Source organism: Camellia sinensis, chromosome 1, assembly GCF_055761805.1.
Source record: "Camellia sinensis isolate YWXY chromosome 1, ASM5576180v1, whole genome shotgun sequence".
Taxonomy (NCBI): Eukaryota; Viridiplantae; Streptophyta; class Magnoliopsida; order Ericales; family Theaceae; genus Camellia; species Camellia sinensis.
The window spans coordinates 205379722-205403075 of record NC_138961.1 but is presented as its reverse complement, the minus strand read 5'-3'; the positions used below and the strand labels follow the sequence as shown (position 1 = coordinate 205403075).

At 43.3% G+C, this 23354-nt stretch overlaps 1 protein-coding gene across 2 annotated transcripts in view; it reads left to right on the top strand.

Moving 5' to 3' along the window:
* Positions 1-23354, top strand: part of LOC114309010 (protease Do-like 7) — a 208423-nt gene that overhangs the window by 148437 nt on the left and 36632 nt on the right. For both annotated transcript variants that reach the window (XM_082924083.1, XM_082924080.1), the window contains exons 8-12: positions 11468-11759; positions 11920-11990; positions 20106-20240; positions 20759-20817; positions 22908-22944. In XM_082924083.1, the coding sequence (XP_082780209.1) occupies positions 11468-11759; positions 11920-11990; positions 20106-20240; positions 20759-20817; positions 22908-22944 (594 nt within the window). The remainder of the gene's footprint in view (positions 1-11467; positions 11760-11919; positions 11991-20105; positions 20241-20758; positions 20818-22907; positions 22945-23354) is intronic.

Below are 23354 nucleotides of genomic sequence, written 5' to 3'. Positions count from 1 at the left end.
GGTTTAGCCGAGATCCTACGCCAATACACACTTGGTCACACCGGCGACGGTCTCGCCTATTACCTGAAGATTCGACCGGGCCGAGAGAAAATCGTAACCGGCACACCAGACAAGGATCTTCATGACGATGATTTCTTCTGGGTGTCTGGTAACTATGAAACAGCCGAGACACCGGGCTGGATGATTAGCAAAAATTTTGGGAGCACATGTAAGCTGCGCAAATAATCTCGGTTTATACACTTATGTTTTCCGCAGTTTAATCATTCTCTTGTTTCTTTTGCAGCCATCCAAGCCTTGCAAGCCAACTACAATTTCCCAAACGTAGAGGCGATCAGGACCGCGCTTCGCTACCGGGATCGTGACTGTAACCAACTACTCGGCTACAGTCCTACATATAGATATTCCGCTCCCCGCCGGAGTGAAGTAACCGAATTCCTCAGAGCTCCTTCGCCACCGCCAGATCCAACCCTTCCCGACGTCCCGTTAATCCGGTTAACAGACGAGCAAGAAATGGCCAAGAGAAGTCGAATCAAGAACCTGCTCACCGCCACATCTGCCGAGGTGCCGAGCGTGGTAACCCGGTCGCCAACCGCCGGTCAATCCAGTGGCGCCGTGGTCGCCCTGGCCACTCAATCCGCCGGGCAATCCAGCCGAGAACCTTCTGCGCGGCGGGCCGGAAAAAGAGCTCGGGCAGATCCGTCCGCCGAGCTAGTCACCGAGCTCGCCACCGAGCACTCCACGGACGCCCCCGCCCCAGTGCCAGCCTGGCGCCCACATCTGAAGCACCGGGGTCAGGACATCCCGGCAACGGCTTCGATCAAGGCTGACAAAGAGCATCTGCTCGCCTTTGATCTGTCCAAAGCATTCCTACTACCGAGCGACGTGGTTGGCAGCGACCACGTCCCTGACACTCGATTAGTCAAGTCATCAGTAAAGTCCATGGCCAGGGTAAGCCAATGCAGCTCTGAAAATTTTCCGAAGTGTTTGCCCGGTTACGTTTCTCATCAACTTTGTTTTTTGCAGGCCATTCAAAAACAGCATCTGGTTTTGGAGCGCATCCACCGGCTTAGGCAAAAGGCAAACGACACAGCCAGCCAGGTTGAGAGCCTTCAAGCCGAGCTGGGCCGGGCTAAGGCTTCCCTCCAGATAGCCAACGCTGACAATAACAGACTGCTCGGCCAGTTGGAGGCAGCCGAGAAAAAACAAAGTGAGCTCCAGACTGAGGTGGACGCTTTTAAGAAGACGAAGAGGAAAGCTTGCCGGGCTGCCAACAATGCCGGTTTTAACGAAGCCGAGAAGAACTACAAGAAGCAAGTCTTTGCAACTCAAGACATCTTTTTCAAGGCTGGCTGGAAGTCCGCCTGCGAGCACCTCGGCCAGGGCTCCGACACCGATGTATTTACTAATCCTCCTCCCGCCAAGCTACCGGTCTACCTCGTGCCTTACGCAAATGATGTATTCAGTGCGCTTCAAGCGGAGGCCGAGGAGGGGCTTGAAGAAGGAAGTGATGAGACAGATTCGGAGGCTGAAGACGCCGAAGTGGAAGTGCAGCCCGGTCAAGTTGAGCCCGGTGCCCAAGAAGCGAGCCCAACCATCAACCTTGAGGCTGCCGAGGATGAATTCACCAATCTATCCCCCTTGGTTTAGTTTTCTTTTCTTTGTATTTTTGCTTTCAATACTTTTGATGTAACCGGGCTCTGTCCCCACCTTTTGTAATGAATTTCTTTATCAATGAAAGATTTTGAATTTTTGCAAGTGTATGCATGGTTGCAATCAGTTCTGTCTTCAGCAAAACATCTCGGTATAACTCATCGAACCGGAATACATAACACGGTCTAAGTACTTCAGCAGAACGAGACAAATTCATGAACCGAAATAGCCATCTCGGTTGTAACAAAGTTGAACAAATCAACACTTCCAACCGGAATACACCATCTCGGTTGGGAATCCAAAGTTGGACAAGACACCAACTCTTTCAACCGGAGTACATCATCTCGGTTGGGAATCCAAAGTTGGGCAAAACACCAACTCTTCCAACCGGGGTACATCATCTCGGTTGGGAATCCAAAGTTGGGCAAAACACCAACTCTTCCAACCGGAGTACATCATCTCGGTTGGGAATCCAAAGTTGGGCAAAACACCAACTCTTCCAACCGGAGTACATCATCTCGGTTGGGAATCCAAAGTTGGGCAAAACACCAACTCTTCCAACCGGAGTACAACATCTCGGTTGGGCATCCAAAGTTGGGCAAGACACCAACTCTTCCAACCGGAGTACATCATCTCGGTTGGGATTCCAAAGTTGGGCAAAACACCAACTCTTCCAACCGGAGTACAACATCTCGGTTGGGCATCCAAAGTTGGGCAAGACACCAACTCTTCCAACCGGAGTACATCATCTCGGTTGGGATTCCAAAGTTGGGCAAAACACCAACTCTTCCAACCGGAGTACAACATCTCGGTTGGGCATTCAAAGTTGGGCAAGACACCAACTCTTCCAACCGGAGTACATCATCTCGGTCCGTAACATAAAAATAATAATCCAAGTGCTAATGCAAAATGACTTCTATAATTTGACAAAAAGAATTACATTCTGCTTTGCAAGCCAAAAAATTGCTTTACAAAAAGAGGAAAGTAAAAAGCTTAAAAATAATACAATTTTAAGTTGGCCGCATTCCATGGCCGGGGTATAGCTTTTCCCTCTAGATCCTCCAAGTGGTAAGCCCCCTTGCCAGCCAGACCAGTGATCTTGTAGGGTCCTTCCCAATTTGCCCCTAGTTTGCCTTCTCCTAGCACCAGGGTGTTGCCCATAATCTTCCTCAAAACCCAATCTCCAACTTTGAACGGTCTGGCGTGCACTGTCTTGTTATACTTCTTGGAGAGCTCTTGTTGGTAGGCGGCCACATGGATGAGGGCTTTCTCCCGGCGCTCTTCCGCGAAATCCAGCTCCAAGGCAATAGCCTCGGCATTTAGCTCGGGCCCAAAACTCTCGGTTCTGAGGGTGGGCATTTCAACTTCCAAGGGTATGACCGCCTCCATGCCGTAAGCCAGAGCAAATGGAGTTTCCCCGGTTGAACGTCGAGGGGTTGTTCGGTATGCCCAAAGTACACTGGGTAATTCCTCAGCCCACTTTCCCTTGGCCTTTTCCAGCCGTTTCTTCAACCCATTCTGTATAGTCTTGTTCGACGCTTCGGCTTGACCATTGGACTGCGGGTAGGCCGGGGTGGAGTTGTAGAATTCTATCTTCAGATCTTCACAAAATCCTCTGAATAGGCGACCGTCAAACTGGGTGCCGTTGTCAGAGATCAAAATCTTGGGGACGCCAAACCGCGTGACGACGTTCTGCCAGACAAATCGCTTCACGTCTTTCTCTTTGATGGTTGCCAAGGGCTCAGCTTCAACCCACTTTGTGAAGTAATCTGTGGCCGCGATGAAGAATTTCCGGTTGCCCGGTGCTGTTGGCAATGGTCCCACTATATCTAGCCCCCACATGGCGAAAGGCCAAGGACTGGTGAGGGGAAGAAGTTCCCTGGCAGGCTGGTGGATCTGATGGGCGAATTTCTGGCATTTCTCGCACCTGCGGACATATTTTTGTGCGTCGGCCTGCATGCACGGCCACCAGTACTCCTGCGAAATAGCTCGGTAGGCCAAGGACCTGCCCCCGATGTGGCTGCCACAAATGCCTTCATGAATTTCAAACAAGAAGGCCTCCACATTGTTCGGGTGCACGCACTTGAGATACGGACCGGTGAAGGACTTCTTATACAACGCGCCTGATGGAGAGAGCCAAAACCGCTCTGACTTCACCCGGATTTTGTGTGCTTCTTTCTTGTCCGCTGGAAGAGTCCGGTCTCTGAGGAACGAGATCAAGGGGTCCATCCATGAAGGACCTAGCTCGGCGCAGAGTACATCCGTCTGCCCGGCGTTTTCAATGCTTGGCCGCGGAAGAAAGTCAATCAACAGGGGGTTTGGAGACGTGCTATCTACCATGGAAGCGAGGCCGGCGAGTTCATCAGCCCGGCTGTTTTCTTCCCGGCCAATCTGCTGGACTCTGATTGCCTCAAACTGCTTGATATGGTCCCTGACCAGAGCTTGGTACTTCGCCATCCTGTCGTCCTTCGCTTCATAAATCCCTGAAACTTGGTTAACCACAAGCTGGGAATCACTATATACCAGAAGCTCGGCAGCCTTCATTTGGATTGCGCTCTTGAGCCCAGCAAGAAGCGCCTCGTACTCAGCCTCGTTGTTAGACGCCGGGAAGCCGAGTGTGATAGAATGCTCAATGGTTAGGCCGTCCGGGGATATAAGAACGATACCTAGGCCGGCACCATGACGGTTGGACGCTCCATCAACAAAAAGCTTCCACATGTCCCCCACAAAAAGCTTCCAACAGTCAGATGGGTCCTGAGAGTTGCGAAGGGCAATGGGATCACAACTGCTCGGCTGTGTGGTGTCAAGTTTGGTGTTGACCGGTCCAAATTCAGTGCCCCTTGGTGATTCGACACCGGACTCAGCAAGTTTGTCCGTAATGCCCAAGTCCGTAGGCGAATCACCAGGTTGCGGTGTGAAGCCGGCCGCAAGTTCTGAGCTGCCTGGAACCATTCCTCCCCCCCTTGAGGATTCGGCACCGGACTCAGCAAGTTGGTTCAGAATGCCCAAGTCCGTAGGCGAATCATCAAGTTCTGAGCTGTGTGGAACCATTCCTTCCCCCCTTGGTGATGCGGTACCGGACAGAGTGGATGGGTTGGTGATACACAACTCCGTCATCGCAGCACCGGGAGGTATTACCGTGCAAACTGAGGGAATTTCGATGGTGCGCGCTAACTCCGCAGCGCGACCTTCTGCAGCTGGTAGTTCCTCGGTTGGCATTGTGGGCGTCTCATCATCTGCCTCGGCAATGTCGACCGGGCATACCGGATGAGTGCCAGGTGAGAACTCGGCAACAAAATCGGCCAAGGTTTGGGCTTTGATTGCGGTGCGCGGCTGGAACTTCATATCGAACTGTCCCAACTCGACCGCCCATTTTAATATTCGGCTTGAAAAGTCTGCGCGCTCAAACAAGGCCTTGAGGGGGAACTCGGTCAGTACGACGATGGTATGGGCGTGAAAATAATGTGCCAATTTCCTCGAAGCCATCATCAGTGCCAACGCAAGCTTTTCCAGCGGCAAGTACCTCATCTCAGCCGGCAGAAGGGTCTTACTTACGTAAAAAATTGGGAGATGCTTAATTCCTTCAGCCCGGACTAACACCGCACTTACTGCGTGCTGGGAGACGGCAAGGTAAAGGTAGAGTTCCTCACCGGGCTCTGGTGTAACCAACAGCGGCGGAGAAGACAAATAATCTTTGAGCTCGGCCAAAGCTCGGTCACACTCGTCATCCCATGAGAACTTTGACTTCAATGCTTGAAAGAAAGGGCGGCAGCGATCTGATGACCGGCTTATAAATCGATTAAGCGCGGCGGCCATTCCGGCCAGGTGCTGCACGTCCTTAGCCGAGCTGGGTTGTTTCAATTCTTGCACGGCTCTGATCTGAGTAGGGTCTGCTTCGATGCCTCGGTTCGTGACTAAGAATCCCAAAAATTTCCCGGATCCCACGCCAAAGGCACACTTCGAGGCGTTCAAGCGCAGCTTGTGCTTCTTCAGAATGGCGAACATCTCGGCTAAGTCGGACAAATGGTGTGCCTCATGTCGGCTCTTTACCACCATATCATCGATGTAAGCCTCCATTGTCCGGCCGAGCAAAGGAGCGAACATTTTGGTCACCATCCTCTGAAAGGTTGCCCCGGCGTTTTTCAAACCAAAGGGCATAACTCGATAGCAGAAGAGTCCCCTTGGAGTCGTGAAAGAGGTGATCTCTTGGTCAGGCCCATGCATGGCAATCTGGTGATAGCCGCGGTACGCACCCAAGAAACTGAGCCGATTGTGTCCAGCCGTCAAATCCACTAGCTGGTCAATGCGCGGCAAAGGGAAGCTGTCTTTTGGACAAGCTCGGTTGACTGTCTTGTAGTCGACACAAACTCGCCACTTTCCATTTTTCTTGGGCACCACTACCGTGTTGGAAATCCACCGAGGGTAGTGCACTTCCTGTATTGCTCGTGCCTCAAGCAAGTTCTTTACCTCCTCTGCTACTACCTCGGCGTGATGCAGCGCCGATCTCCTTGTTCGCTGGATGGCTGGCTTTGCTCCAGGCAAGACATTGAGGTGATGGCAGATAAAGCTTGGGTCAAGACCAGGCATGTCGTAGGGCGACCATGCAAAGACTTCGATGTTCGCCATCAAAAACTCAATCATCTCGGTTCTCTCCATGGCCGAGAGACTTGAACCGAGCAAGAAGAATCTGTCCGGCTGCTCGGCATCAATCCGCACCTCAACCAATTCTTCAACAGCCTTGTCTTCTGCTTTGGTGCCAACATCATCCAAGACACTCCGGTCCTCCGGTCCCTCGATCATTTGAACGAATCCTTTGGCAGCCCGGCTCCCGTTGACCGCCACGAAGCACTGTTTGGACATGACCTGATCACCCCAAATCTCCTCGATTGCCCCCATAGCCGAGGGAAATCTCATCACCTGGTGGTAGGTCGATGCTACGGCTTGCATGGCGTGAAGCCATCCTCTTTCAAGGATAAGGTTGTACGTTGAAGGCACTTGTAGCACCCAAAACTCCACTTGCTTGACCACGGATCCCGCTTTGACCGGCAGGATAATCTTTCCCAATGGCCACTCCGGCTGCGAGTTAAATCCAACCAGTGGCGAAGTGGCCGAAGCCAAGTCTGTCTCACGGAGTTTGAGCTGTTTGAACGCATCATAATACATGATCTCGACCGAGCTTCCCTGATCGATCAAGATCCGTCTAACATCAAATTCTTTGACGCGTAGTGTTACTACAAGAGCATCGTTGTGCGGCGTCTGGATACGCTCTAAATCCCTTGAGGTGAAACTAATCACATCTTTCTCCTCTGTCTTCCCCCTTTTGATGGCAGGCTGTACTGACAAAACTTCCCTCATATGCTCTGCCTTCTTGATCATGCCCCGGAGTTCGCAAACGCGCTCCGGTTCCACGATGCCGTGGATGACATTAATAACTCCTTGTGGTGGTGCATCTCGGTCACCCTGTCCCCTGGGATCGACCGGAGCCTGATTTGGTTTCACGCCGCCATCAATGTAAAGGTCCAGATGTCCGGCCGCAACCAACTCTTCCAAATGTTGTCGCAAAGGCAAACAATCTTCAGTCCGGTGGCCCCTCTCCCGGTGAAACGTACAACGATACCGCGGATTGTACCCCTTTTGTCCATCGCCCAACTTAGCAGGAAACCGGACATACTCCTCGTCTCGGATTTCGCTAAGTATGCGATAGATTGGAATCTTGAAGACCGTGGTTATGCCAGTCCTTGCCTTCATTCTCCTGTTTGCGTCCTCAACGTCATCTCGGGGGTAGTCATCCCGGTCATTCCGACGTCCTCTACCCCGGTTTTTACGATTTGACCCTCGGTCTGATTCCTCTGCTCGGTCATTTGAGCGGCTGGACTCTTGCCCAACTGCGTGCACTTTGCCTGCTGTCTTCTTGTCTGTTCCGACCGGAGTCGCCTTCACGGTGGAAGCTGACGCATCATCCTCTACTCGGATGTGCTCATTGATGCGCTGCATGAGCTGGCCCATGGAGGTCGGTTGGTGCATGGTAAGCGAGTCCCGTAGTCTATGTCCGACCGGGAGACCTCGCTTATATTGCGTGATTGCAAGGTTGACCGGGCAATCCAGGATCTCGTTGAAGGTCTCCCAATACCTTGAATTGTATGCCTTCAGTGTGTCGCACGGTTCCATCTTGACACTCAGTAAGTGATCAACTTCCTTTGGTGTTTTTGTGTTGGTTTTGAAGCGCGTAACAAACGCTTCGGCCAACTGATGCCACCGTTGTATGCTCCCTTCTGGCAACCTCTCAAACCACTTTAAGCCCAGCTCACCTAAACTGGACGGGAAGATTAGGCACATAAGTCCGTCATTTCGCCTATGTCCGGCCATGACCTGACGGAAGTGGCTCACATGCATATAAGGATCGGTTTTGCCGTCGTAGAGCGTGAACTTAGGCTGGTGGAAGCCTGCCGGAAGCGGTGTTGTTTCTATTTCCAGGGAAAATGGGGTGGCACTCAGCCTGGCCAAGTCTGTATCTTCAAATATTGGCACTGCTTGGCGGGGTGGAGGCATTCCGACCTCCTCGCTGGCATGAACCCCGTAGGAGAGCCGCTGGAAAGCCGGTATTCTCTGAGCTTCGCGCCGGCGAGCCCGCTCCCTTAACACTGCCCGTAGGTCCTCTGACTGAGCAGAATAAGAGTACCTCGACGTCGTCGCCGGACGTGAGGGTTTGTAAGTGCTGTCTTGCGCGCTAGACTTTTCTGCATGCACGTCGGAATCACCAACCTGGTAACTCCTGGTGATGGAAATGGACTGTGTACGTCGCTGACTCTGATCACCTGACCGGCGGGACGGAGTGCGCTCACTGTGGTCTCCCACTCCAGCTACACCTTTCCCTTTGACATGCCGCTTAAGATCCTCCATCTCCGCCGCCATCCGCCTGATAACAGCGTCTTGGTCCTTTAACTTGCTCTCCAGTCGCCTGGCGTGTGAGTCTCTCCGCCGGTGACCGTCTGGACTCCGTGAACGCCCATGACTCCTTCCGCGCTTATCCCGCGCGTCTCCTGACTGTCCTCCAGTAGGCGTCCCCAAGTCAGCCATTGGATGGACGGCAGGAGGTCCCTCTCTCCTTCGGGTATACTCCGGGGTGGCTCCATCGATGGCGGACAACGGGAACTCGTCGTTGTTCGCCATGGACGGCGATCAGATGAACCTGGAAGACAAGGTTTTGTCTGAAAACTTCCCACAGACGGCGCCAATTGTACGGGGAGCAAATATTCCGGCGTGCCCGTATTCCTTTCTTCCGAGCTCCGTCGATGTCCGATCACCTGCGAGCAAATAACGGTGAGCTACCCGGCGGTGTGTGGCCGGAAACACCCTCCGACGGTCAAATTAGCACACACCTTAGAGGGAATAGAGAGAAGGGAGAGAGTGTTTGAGTGTAAGGATTTTCTTACAGAGATGTTCGTGTGTTGCGTATGGGGGGCGCAGACATGCTTATATACCTTCTGAGCCCCATATTAGCACCCTCCGACGGTCAAATTAGCACACACCTTAGAGGGAATAGAGAGAAGGGAGAGAGTGTTTGAGTGTAAGGATTTTCTTACAGAGATGTTCGTGTGTTGCGTATGGGGGGCGCAGACATGCTTATATACCTTCTGTTGCGACGGTCAAATTAGCACACGCCTTCCTGCCGACCATACAGTCTCCTCGGCTGTCCATGCCTCTCCGGGCACCGGCCACTCAACTTCCTCGGTTGTCCATGCCTTCCTGCGCGCCGGTCACTCGGTCAATCCGGCTTTGGCCATCCTCGGACCGGGCACCCTGGTCCGACCGAGCACTGCCTTACCGAGCAGTTTCTGTCCGGTCCGGGGTGACACCCAGCCGGTACTCTGCCCGGCCCAAATTCTGGCAGCCCACTTTGGGTAAAAAGTCGATCGTCTCGGACCTATGCACCGTTGGGCCCTCAACTTGCTCGGTCTATATCTCGGCCCAACTCCAGATCATAAATTACCCTCTCAGTGGCCACCAAACATTTTCCTATAAATTAATAGGAGAATAAGTTTTACATAGAACAGATGTGAACTGACCAAAAAAATAAAAATAAAAATAAAAATAACAATTACGTGTTTATAATGAGAAAATAAGCTTATCGTGTAAACAATAATGCTATTATAATTATATTATATATATATATATATATAATCATTCTATGTGACAATACTATATTAATAATATGAATAGTAAGATCAGTTAAATAATACAAAATTGATACATAAAATAATAAACAAATTAGGGTTTCGGCCAACTTGAGGGAACATTTTGGGTCTATTTTATAGAATTCATTAGATAAAATATTGATATAAAAAAATTAAAAGAGTAATTTCATTTTAGTATAAATTTAGAAAAATATTTTTAAATTAGTAATAAATTTTATTAATATTAAAAAATAAAATCATAAATTTTTTCATAAATATGTAATTCAATTTTGAAAATTCCACTAGTACGAAAGTTCCCGAAAATCAAAATATCATTTTTTAAAAAATAAAATGCAATTTAAATATGTAATTTCAATATTTATCTTAATTTTTGGTCATAATTAAAATCACTAGATCAAGAGAATGACACATCATTTTTTTAATTTTTTTATACATTTTAAAAGAATTAAAAAATAAATTATAGTACATAATAAAATAATAAATTTATTGTCCTTTTATTTTTTTTTAAAATGCATTAAATATTTTTTCATAAAAAATTTAAAAATTATATGAAAAAGATTAGAATCCACGAGAATATCTGTGTCCCAACTGTTCAGACACTTCTGTATAAAAAGTGAGAAATAATTGGTTGGTTTCAACGCATCACGTGCCAGGTTAATTATATAAAAAATTATTGATTGGTATTGTGATGTGATGGTACTTTTATCAATTATAAATTATTATAATTTTATATTATTATAAAATTATTGATTGGTCTCATGCATGTGATGGTATTTTTATCAATTATAAATTATTATATTTTTTTGTAATTTTTTAATCGCTTAAGTTTCGTTTGACAACATATCGATTTAGTTAAAAAATTAAAAAATTATTAAAAAAATTAAAAAATTAATAATTCATACCAAAAAATCAAATAATTTATTTTTTCTTTATTTTTTACATATTTTTTCATAAAAAATCAAAATATTATTTTAAATATATTAATTTTTTTAACTTATATTTTAATTAAATAATTAAATAATTTATATTTTAATTAAATAATTAAAAAATTACTAAATTAACATTTTGCTAATCCTCACATGGCCATGGCGCTGGCACTGGACAAACCATTAACTTGCCAAAGGTGGCCAATTGGAGTGTGAGTGGTCTTGTCAGCACCCAACCCAACTCACACTGCATCTCAACTCCGCTTTTACGATCAATTTTGGGCTGGTTTAGTTTATACGTTAAAGATATAATTTAAAACAAAAAAATCTTAAAATTATATTTGATTAAATTTTTTAAAAATTATTCTTTCTATCATACACATCAATTAATTATTTTTTTCTTTCATCTTTTATTTTCAATCAATTTTTCTGTCATTTATATTTATTCAATTATAATAAAATATTAAATCATCATAACCTCTCAATTATTTTCAAAATATACAATTAAATAAATAAAAAAATTTCTAACATTCCTTCATAAATTTTTTATCAAAACACAAAATACGACCTTTGTCTCTCCCTCTCTGAATATAATTCTCATTCATCCCTGTCTTCTAAAACCCAAAACCACTCCCTCAGTATTCCACTCCAATTCTCGATTTCTTCTGAATTAGGGTTTCGGACTGTGATTTACAGACAGAGGGGTACTTCGGTATGGCTGATCATCTGGAGAGGTTGGGATCGGAGGAGTCGAGTATGAAGGAGGAGCTGTGCATGGTGGAGGTTGACCCGCCGATCAGAGATAATCTTGCCACCGCCGATGACTGGCGGAAGGCGCTCGATAAGGTGGTTCCGGCTGTGGTCGTGCTTCGGACCACCGCTTGTCGGGCTTTCGACACCGAATCTGCCGGTGCCAGCTACGCCACGGGCTTTGTCGTTGATAAGCAGCGCGGGATTATTCTCACCAATCGCCATGTCGTCAAGCCTGGTACTTCTTTTTCTTATTTATGACTTAATTTTGAATGTTGAGAGCACAAATTGACCTCTTAAATCAATGCTAGTTATTTATAGATTAAAGGGTAGCACATAGTTTCTCCTGTTTTGTTTTCCTTGTTTAGTTCTAATCAATCTGATTTTGTGCCTAATAGGACCTGTAGTTGCAGAAGCCATGTTCGTAAATCGCGAAGAAATTCCTGTATATCCTATATACCGTGACCCGGTGGGTGGTTTATATTTGGGCTTTCTTTTTTATGTTTGTATTTTTTTTGGTTTCTTATTTTTGTTTTAATCCGTACTCACAACTGTAATTGACTTAATTATTTAATTAATATGAGACACTATGAAAGATATCTGGAACTTCATACATACTATGAAAAATAAAATATAGAATGTCATATAAAACACTTGAATGTCATATAAAACACTTGAATGTCATCGCTCTCATAACAACTTAGAGTCCCTTTTCTGTAGGGTTGGTTGGAAAATCCGGTGTTAGTTTCAATCAATAGTTTGTCTCTTTTAGCAAGATGTTGCAAATAGTGACATTTGTGAACTTTTCCTATTTGCTTGGAAACCAGAGTACCGTGACATGATGTGGTGTACTTTTATCAATTGAGATTTGGTGTTCGGGCCTGGACCTTTTGTTATTTAATGCTCAGAGGATCTAGAACCCAATTAGATATTGAATTATCTCTATGTATGAAAGGTTTTTGTTGCCGTGTCTCAAAACATCACTTTGTAAGTCAGTTGTCTACCTTGTTTAGATTACGGGGAAGAAAAAGTTATCCTTCATACAAGGGTTACTTATAGACAGTCTTTGAGTATCTAGATGATGTCTGTGGGTGGTGCATGAAGGAGGTGATTTTCATGAGGTTTTAAGCACCAATACTCTGCAGGTTTTAAAAAAAGCTAGTGTAGAAAATTGCTGTGGGAGATTTAATAACAAAGTATCAGAGGTAGAAATGAATGTGCTTCACCTCTGAAGGGCTTCTTCTTGAAATCAGCTGTGCTAATTGGGCTCTTGGAGTGTTGTTTCCAACAGGTTTCAAAGTAGGTTTGCAGCATTACTGCTTGAACTGTACTAATATTGAAATCATATACTTGATGCATGCTTTAGCGGCTTTAACTGCTCACTTTAAATTTTGATTAATTGATCCAGATGATTAAACCTCAAACTTTCACTCGATGCTACAGAATTTTGAAACCTATTTTTATAGTTGTAATTAGGGCACCAGCCCATTTTGCACAAATTGAAGACTTAACTTTGGTTTAATGAGAATAGTCAAAATCTTACTGTATAAAATAGAATGCTGCATCCATGTTTTTTTAGTAGCATTGTTCTCCTTCTGCTTTGAAACCAAACTTTGACAAATAAATAAATAAAATAAAAGAAATTAAAAGCTGCTTAGCAAATAGGAAACTAATTTTGTGAATAAATTTGACTTCCATTAATCTAGTTTTGGCTGTTTGTTTGGTACATTGTTTATTTCTCAAGGTTAAAACTCTGGATTTGTGGTTCCTCTTAGACTGTTTTACTGTCGAACAACGCTATAGTACCCGACACTCTGATCACCACATATGCTTGTATTTGTTATCCACTATATTTAAACATTTTTCTATCATTAAGTGGGTGTTTGGGAAGTGGGTTTTTTTGTAGGTTTTTTTAGTTGTAGGATATTATTAGAGAATTTTTTTTTTGTGTTTGGGAAGATAGTTGGGTTTTTTTGTGGTTGGATGTGATGTTTGCGAAAGAAAAAGTGAAATGATTATGAGGTTTGATGTGATATTTTGTTTGGATTTGTTTTTTTTTGGTTTTGTAACTAATTTGTCTTTTTGTGAAAAAAAAACAAAAAAAACCCTAAAAACTAACTTCTCAAACGCCCCTTAAGTATTGGTAAATATTACTTTACATTCAAGTGTCTATAGAAAAAAGTGCAATAAAAAATTATATCGTTTCACATTATCTTTTTAGTGAAAAAAATTGAAAGTTGTAAACCCACATGCTTTTGTAAATCTTTTGAATAAATAAAGATGAACTCTGTTTTAGGTGACTGGATAAGTAAACACTTGCGTGTTGTCCGGTTTCTGAACAACCTTCACTGATAGGACGAGTGTCCTAGATATTAGCAGTCTAATTTTTCATATTTTACCATAAGCATGACCTATGCATATATATATGTATTGTTGGCATATTATAATCACCGAAAGTCTTAGTATTTTATTAGCCGAAAGGCACTTGGGTCTGTAATCATTGTGATGCCCTCAGGGATCATCTTGTAATTGTCTTGTTTGTAAACCCTAATCTTCATGTATAAATAAGGGGTGATATCTCATCATACCCTAAGCTGATTATTCAAAGCTTCATGGTATCAGAGCTGAACCTATAGGGTTTCGGCTCACCCTCGTTGGCAGACCTATTCACCAACAACACTCTAGGGTTCGAAGCTTACCTGGGTGGATCTGCCTTAGCCGTCTTCCTCAGTCGATCTTCCTCAGTCGATCTCCTCAACCTCTTCCTCAGTCGATCTCCTCATCTCCTCAGCTCTCTCTCTCTGTCGCCATCGTCGCCCATCATCGACCATCGCTAGCTCATCGTCACCGTCGCCAGCTCATCGTCACCATCGTCGGCCGTCAACTCTCTCTCTCTGTTCGTCCTCAGCTCGTCTTCCTCAGCCGTCTTCCTCGTCGACCTCCTCTGTCGATCGTCACTCGACCGACAGCACCGCAGCTCGGCGACCTCCTCCAGCCATTTCGTCGCTCGTCTTCTTCGTCGTCCTCAGCCTCTGATCACTGTGGTCTATAAATATATATATATATATATATAACTATATATATATATCCGGCTCTATTTATATATATATATCAGGATATATAGTTATATATATATATATATAAAGACATGTATAAATAAATCAATTTAAAAAAAAAAAAAAAAAAAAAAAATAAATAAATAAATAAAATGAAATAAAAAATATATATAGATATATATATTTAAAAAAAAAAAAAAAAAAAATCATTTCTTAATTTTTTGTTATGTCTTTATAGTGGTCATTGTGCCTGTTATCTCACTACCACCTTCCGGGTTTGTGATTTCTACTAGTTTGTTGTGGGTTTGGTAGTATTGTATCCATGACAGATTCCACTAGTGTGTCTTCTTCGTCTCAAACACCAAAGAGTGAGAGTCTCATTCTACCTACTACCATGACTGAGAATCCCAACCCTAGTCTGAAAATCACCACCTCTCTATTTAATGGTCAGAACTACCTAGCATGGTCTCAAAGTTTGACTTTGTTTTTGAAAAGCAAAGGAAAGATGGGGTATGTTGATGGCAGGATACAGGCACCTAGTACCACTGACTCAGGTTATGACCAATGGGAGATTACTAACTCTTTGATTATGAGTTGGCTTATCCATTCGATGGTTCCAGAACTTGGTGAGGGCTACTTATCTATGGAGACTGCCCAGGACATTTGGGAGGCTGTGGCTGTTACCTATTCCCGCAAAGGAAATTTTTCACAGGCCTTTGAGTTGCGTCGCTCTATTGAAAGCACACTTCAGGGGGAGCAGACTGTTCTTCAGTACTTCACTTTCCTCACCAACGGCTGGAAACGCCTTGACCACCTGGAAGACTATAAGCCCGTTTGCCCTATTGATTCTGTCGGGTACAAGAAGTTCATTGCTCGGGAACGGGTCTTTAAATTTTTGGCCGGCCTAAATATGGAGTATGATCCAGTTAGGGGTCGAGTTCTGAGTATGGACACCCTTCCTTCACTACAGGAGGCATTTGCCTATGTACAAAATGAGGAAAGTCGTCGGTCAGCTATGATGTCCCCTGTCTCTACTGACCGTTCCGCATTACTATCTACTCCTCGAGATGGCCTCAGCCTGCCTCCTCCGTCTGCTGCTAAGGAGTCTGTATTCTGTGATTATTGCAAGAAGCCGCGGCATACTCGTGAGACATGTTGGAAGCTTCATGGGACTCCATCTGGGGGTCGAGGTGATCGGTCAGGTTCTCGAGGAGGTCGGTCAGGCCACTCTCGAGGACGTGGTTCCTATTCCCGGGCTCATCAGTCTAGTGCCGTGGATACCCTTGATTCTAATTCCATTTCTGTTACCCAAGCTTCTGATACTGAGCTGGAGGATGCTTTGCGCCAATTGTTGGACCGCCGATCTTCTACTGTTCTCAGTACCGCTTCCTCGTCCTTTGCCCGCTCAGGTAACTTAGCATCTGTTCCTTGTGCTTTCCTGTGTCATACATCTTTGCCTTGGATTATTGATTCTGGTGCCTCAGATCATATGTCTGGCTCCCCTGATCTTTTTTCTGCCTATAAGCCCTCTTCAGGTCAGGACAAAGTTAGGATTGCCGATGGAACTGTTTCTTCCATTTCTGGAAAAGGTTTAGTCCAAGTCACTCCCACCATGCATCTATCTTCTGTTCTCCATGTTCCCAAGTTTTCTGTTAATCTGTTATCCTTAAGTCGTCTTACCCAGGATTTGAATTGTTGTGTGACGTTTTTTCCTGATCATTGTCTTTTTCAGGACCTTGTCACGGGGAGGACGATTGGCAGTGGTAGTGCAGAAAATGGTCTCTACTTCCTAGATCAACCGGACAAACTTGCTTATTCTTCCACCGCGTCTTCTACTACCCCCGCTGATGTATGGTTGTGGCATCGGCGTCTTGGGCATCCCTCATTTCATTTACTTAAGCATTTATTTCCTTCTAGTTTCGCAAATCATCATGTGTCTGACTTTCTTTGTGAGTCTTGTCAACTTGGCAAACAACATAGAGCTTCTTTTGCTCCCAGTTTGAATAAAAGCTTAGTTCCTTTTTCATTAATACATTCTGATGTTTGGGGTCCCTCTCGTGTTCTGTCTGTGAAAGGTCATCGCTGGTTTGTTACATTTATTGATGATTTTTCTCGTGCTACTTGGGTGTATCTCATGAAAGATAAGAGTGAAGTTTTCTCTGTGTTTCGCACTTTTCATAAGATGATTTGTACTCAGTTTGGGGCTACTATCAAAATATTTCGTTCTGATAATGGCGGGGAATACATAGATTCTGGGTTAGGAAACTATTTCTCTACTCATGGCATTATCCATCAGACCTCTTGCACCAATACCCCTCAACAAAATGGGGTGGCCGAACGCAAGAATCGGCATCTTCTTGACATGGCTCGGTGCATGTGTTTTTTTATGAACGTGCCTCAACCCTATTGGGGCGACGCTGTTCTCACCGCTGCCCATCTTATTAATCGTCTCCCTACCCAGGTCTTGGACAAACAGGCTCCGCTTCACGTCCTCCTCGGTTCTCAGTCCTTGTTTTCTATTCCTCCCAAAATATTTGGTTGTGTCTGTTTTGTCCATAATCACTCTCCCTCTCGTGGTAAGTTGGACCCTCGCTCCCTCAAGTGTGTTTTCCTTGGTTATTCTCCTACTCAAAAGGGGTATAAATGTTACCACCCTTCCTCCCGTAAGTGGTTTGTGTCCATGGATGTCACTTTCTTTGAATCCCAGTCCTATTTCTTGTCCTCTCCGGTGTCACCGTCCTCATTTCCGGGGGAGCCTTGGTGTGAAGTGAGTCCTGTGTCTCCTATGGTAGAAGTGAGTCCTGTGCCTCCTATGGTAGAACCAGTTCTTCTTGCACCCCCCTCTTCTACTGGAACTATAGAACCCACTGTCACCAAGAATAAGGATGGGCATGTTTATGTCCGGGACATCGACAGAAAACAAGTTAACTGGATACAAGGGACTGTTTCTGCTACTCCACTGCCATCTCCTGCTTCTGATGAGAGTCTAGGTAACTTTGAATCTCGTGAGTCCATTGATCTTGATGTTCCTATTGCCAAAAGGAAGGGTGTGAGATCTTGTACTCAACATCCTATCTCACAGTTTGTATCATACTCTCATTTGTCATCCTCATATAGAGCGTTTGTGTCCAATATTTCCTCTGTTAGCATTCCTAACCATTTTCAGGATGCTCTTGCTATCTCTGAGTGGAAACTAGCCATGATTGAGGAAATGAAAGCACTTAGAAAGAATGGCACTTGGGAATTGACTGAGTTACCTACGGGCAAACGACCTGTGGGCTGTAAATGGGTATATACTGTGAAACACAAAGCAGATGGGTCTATTGAGCGTTACAAGGCAAGACTTGTGGCAAAAGGGTTTACTCAGACATATGGCATTGATTATCAGGAGACCTTCGCACCCGTGGCTAAAATGAATTCAGTCAGAGTACTTCTCTCTCTCGCAGCTAATCTAGATTGGCCGCTTTATCAGTTTGATGTCAAGAATGCTTTTCTCCATGGTGACCTCGAAGAAGAAGTATATATGGACATTCCTCCGGGTTTTGAGGATCATCAAACAGAAGGGAAAGTATGCAAACTTCGGAAGTCATTATATGGTCTCAAACAATCTCCAAGGGCTTGGTTTGAAAGATTCACTCAGGCTATGTTTAAATATGGTTTCAAACAAAGTCAGGCAGATCACACATTGTTTGTGAAACATTCCTCATGCGGTAAGACTACAGCGCTTATTGTTTATGTAGATGACATAGTTCTTACAGGCAATGATAGTGAGGAAATACCTCTGTTGAAGAAATACTTAGCCAAAGAATTTGAAATCAAAGACTTGGGAAGCTTGAAGTATTTTCTGGGAATTGAAGTTGCTCGCTCTAAGGATGGGATATTTATCTCACAGAGAAAATATGTGCTTGACCTGTTGAAGGAAACTGGGATGCTTGGCTGCAAGGCATGTGCCACCCCACTGGAACCCAATCAAAAATTGGGAGATGATGAAGGAGGAGAAGTTGTGGATAGGGGGAGCTATCAACGATTAGTGGGTAAGCTCATTTACCTATCTCACTCCCGTCCTGATATTGCTGTTGCTGTCAGTGTAGTTAGTCAGTTTATGCATGCTCCTCATCAGATTCACTTTGAGGCTGTCATGAGAATCTTGAGGTATCTGAAGTCTGCTCCTGGTAAGGGTCTGTATTTTTCAAAGTATGACCATCTTCGTGTAGAAGCCTATACAGATGCTGACTGGGCCGGGTCAGTAACTGATAGGAGATCAACGTCAGGGTATTGCACATTTGTCGGCGGCAACCTAGTTACTTGGAGGAGTAAGAAACAAAATGTGGTTGCCAGGTTAAGTGCAGAAGCTGAGTTTAGAGCTATGGCACAAGGTGTGTGTGAACTTTTATGGATCAAATTATTGTTGAGTGATCTAGGTATTGCTCAGACGGACTCCATGCGGTTATATTGTGATAATAAGGCCGCCATCAACATTGCTCACAATCCAGTTCAACATGACAGGACAAAACATGTTGAGATTGATCGCCACTTCATTAAGGAAAAACTCACTAGTGGTACAATTTGTATTCCTTTTGTTCAGTCTGGTGAACAACTTGCTGACATTCTCACCAAGGGAATTGGGAATAAACCGTTTCATGACATATTAGGCAAGCTGGGCATGAGAGATATCTTCGCACCAGCTTGAGGGGGAGTGTTGGCATATTATAATCACCGAAAGTCTTAGTATTTTATTAGCCGAAAGGCACTTGGGTCTGTAATCATTGTGATGCCCTCAGGGATCATCTTGTAATTGTCTTGTTTGTAAACCCTAATCTTCATGTATAAATAAGGGGTGATATCTCATCATACCCTAAGCTGATTATTCAAAGCTTCATATATATATATATTTATTTATTTTCATAATAAAATTTCTAGAAGCTTTTGTTAGTTGTCTGAGCTAGGAAATTTTCAAGATGTATTCTAAAAGTTGCCATTTATGCCTTAATTTCCTATTTCTTATTCTCATGTTAAGGTTCATGTTTCTACTTTGACGCTTTCTTAGTTAATGAGGGGCTGGTACTCTTGTTTTCCTCTGTGTGGTGGTTTTTGTTATTTTCGTTGATGCCATTTAATTGCCTCTTTTTTCTAATGCTGCGTGTCTTGTTTTATGAACAAGCATTAAAACCCCTAATTACTGTGCATTGGGAAGAGGCTGTTGAAAAAGAAACGCTGGTTTATCCTTTTTAAATATTTTGTTTTCCTCCATTGCATTCTGTTTGTTCTGTTTCTGTGCTGTGCTCTGTATGTGTATATGTGTGTGTGAGCACATGTTTGCGCCATGTGCATGTGTTTTCTCTTCATTTTGCTGAGGAGTTGTGTAACTTTCGAACATTATTGCTTTGTGAGGCGAAGTTGGTTATGTAGTGCCTCGCAGCTGTAGTCTGTGTGGGGTTTGCATTGATATGAGGCAGCATGCATTTTTAAAGTTATTTGGGAAACAGCTGTATATGGGAGTGAGCTAACATGCTTGCGTTTTCTTCTAGGTTCATGATTTTGGCTTCTTTCGTTATGACCCTGGTGCCATACAATTTCTGAGCTACGAGGAGATTCCTCTTGCTCCAGAGGCTGCTAGTGTTGGACTGGAGATCAGGGTGGTTGGTAATGACAGTGGAGAGAAGGTATATTGAACACATTTGTAGTTTTCACATTATCTCCTGGCATTATTTTGTGATGCTATTATAAGATCGAACTTGATCTCTTCAGATGTTCATCTAAGCCAGGAATCTTCTCCTATCATTTAACTTTCGAAAAATCTGTTTCAACCTTTTTAGCACATGTTGCAACTTACAATATATCTTGATGAGCACCAATGTGAAACATAAAATAATTTTTCTTACAATCATTATTGGTCTGGAAAAAATGAAATAAATTAAAAAAAGAAAAGAAAACACACATTGACTTACACTAAAGCTTTGGAGAAATCTTTCCTTTTTAAGACGACTATATATTGTCAATACACACCGTGTGCAATCCTTCATTTCCCTTATGCTTCATACTGGCCACCAACTTGTGTTATATGGTCATTGTCTCTTTAGTTTTGAATCATATACCCTTTTGTTTTATAAGGATCTGACCTATTGTTATCTTTTTTTGTGTGTTAAATGTTCTGTTGTTTGAATGTATTCTGATCTTTCAGGTCTCCATTCTGGCTGGCACACTTGCCCGTTTGGACAGGGATGCTCCTCATTATAAAAAGTATGTGTTAGCTTTAATCGGTGTATAAATATTTATCTACTATATTTTATTTTTCCAACTTTGCACTTAACTAGAATGCATATATTATTAAAATCTGAAATCTATTTGAGTGATACAACCTGGTGCCGACTGTAATTATGATGTTGAATTAACCCTTTTCTTTGGAAGATTCATGTTGTTTCTCGATACATATCGGTATATGTATATAGCTTGCAAAGAATTACAATAGTAGTCTTGTTTGAAGTGGCACAGCATTGTACTAATGCAGCCCTGGACCATGTAGAATAATAGACATAGATATGGGATCATGACACAGGCGCGGCGACATATAAATTTTAAAAAATTAGGGCATGGCGTGGTGGCTAGGGCAAACACAGTAGTACATGACAACATATTAATATATTTATGTATCTTTTATGCTTGTTATGTAAGAAAAATATGCAATCTAATTTATTATTTATATAATTCTACTTAAAATTGCAACTTGTGGAAGATTGAGCTGCACAAATATCATGTATATAAGGCATACGCTTGTTTGCTTTCTTACTATATTTCTTCATGTTCTCCCATTTAATCTTTATTTCTATTTTTTCATATGCTTTTAGCTGTCTGTTGCATACTTTACTTTATGTTGGCTGTTCACATGATGTATTTGTTTTGGAAATATTTCAAGGCACAACTGCAGTACCTAATTTGTGTTCCTTAGAATGCTGAACATTGTTACTATATTGAGAGTCCACTGTATATAGGTCATGTCTTCTCCCTAGAAGTGTTGGTGCTACTTAGGCCTTAGGGTTGTGCAAACCTTGGAGAATCTTATGTGAGATGCTTAGTACTAACAATCATTGACAATCATAAGTATACAAACAAAAACCAAGCAAAAGTGCTATTTAGCCGAGGCAATAAACAGAGATTATTCCACTAGCAAACTGAACTCTACCACTAGCTTAATATAGTTTCAAACATCCGCCAAATGCAATAAAGCATGACAAGGAAACATAGCTAATGGCTGTGAACAAAGGGGAAATAAAGTTTGGACTTTGAAGGCTAGGACTTCACTAACTGAAACTTCAATTATAAAAGAGATGATCTGGACAGTTTTTGAATGAGCAGAGTTTGATGCTTAACTTTAAAATCAAAGATATTGAAAGAATTTAAGTAATCAGATTTTCTTTCTCTAATGAAATCTGTTCCTAAATTTGGTCTCATCTAGAAGAAAGGAAAGGATCAAGTAATTTGTGAGTAAAGGGCAGCCAACTAAATAGGGTTAGAATTTAGATAGCACCAGTCAATACAGTTAAGAGGCCTATGAATGCACAATAAACCCGTCTGAGGATCGTTCGAGCCAACAATCATGCAAGAACAAGGTATTGGTGAAGAAGAATGAAGACACCTGAGAGATGGGAAGAGGAGAAGAGGGAGAAGAAAATGAAGCCGTGAAGGAGCCGAGAGAGAGAAGGAAAGAGGAAGCCACTGTATGTCTATTTCTACTCTCTTGTGGAGTAATCTTGAAAGTGGAACTCCTGTTATAATTATCGTGTAGTGCTTCCACTTGTTTTGGCTGCAGTCGTCCTTGACTGTGCTCCAACTCATTATGCGGTCCCTGATTTTGTTGTATGCCAGCGTGGTTCATATATGGACTATCATTATCTAATGGCATTTAAGATTTGAATGACATGCGACTGTGAAGCCTGTGTGTGGAGCGTCTTAACAATTGCCTTTCACATGTACCCTTTCAACTCAGAAACTCTTTACTGTCTCCTTAGACATTTTCAATTTGCCTTTTATATTACTGATACAAATACCACAGACAATAATTGTCACAAGGGGAATTGACCTTTCTACAGTTGATTTCTAATATTTTATTTTCTTTGCCCTCCATAATATGTGGTAGTAGATTTAGAGTTGAGTTTTGTTTTTTCCTACTATTCCCCAAAGTTTTATTAAGTTTCATATCTTCAATACCAATTCTTTTAATAAGTGAAAGAAGAAGCTTTTCTGCCTCTGACTTCTGTTAATATGCACAAGCCAAAGTGCTACCTCTTTGTCACCATTTACTTACATTTTTGCAATGGCCTTTTATGTTGCAGGGATGGCTACAATGACTTCAATACATTCTACCTGCAAGTAAGCATTGTGACATTAGATGCTTTTAAATTTTAATCATTCAAGTTACAAAATTTGTGTTGGCCTTGTCAGTTAGTATAGCTATGATTGGAGATTGGTGTTAATTATCATTCAACTTGCTGATCATAATTCGTGTTGGTCTAATTAGTTTGAGCACCTTTGCTGATTGTGTTGGTCAGTAAGTTTGTTTTCCTTTTTAAGTAAATGTTTTACCTTTGACTGTTGTAGGTTTGGTTTGACTAGCTTGATGTTGTATAATTTTTACTTGGACATGTGTTTGGGCAATACCTTCTTGATTGTATATGATGATTAGTTAGTGAAGGGAGAAAAAGAAGAAAAAAATATCACGGAAAGCAAATCCTGTTTACTTGGACATTTGTTTTGTGAACATTGTCTTTCAAAAGATCGAT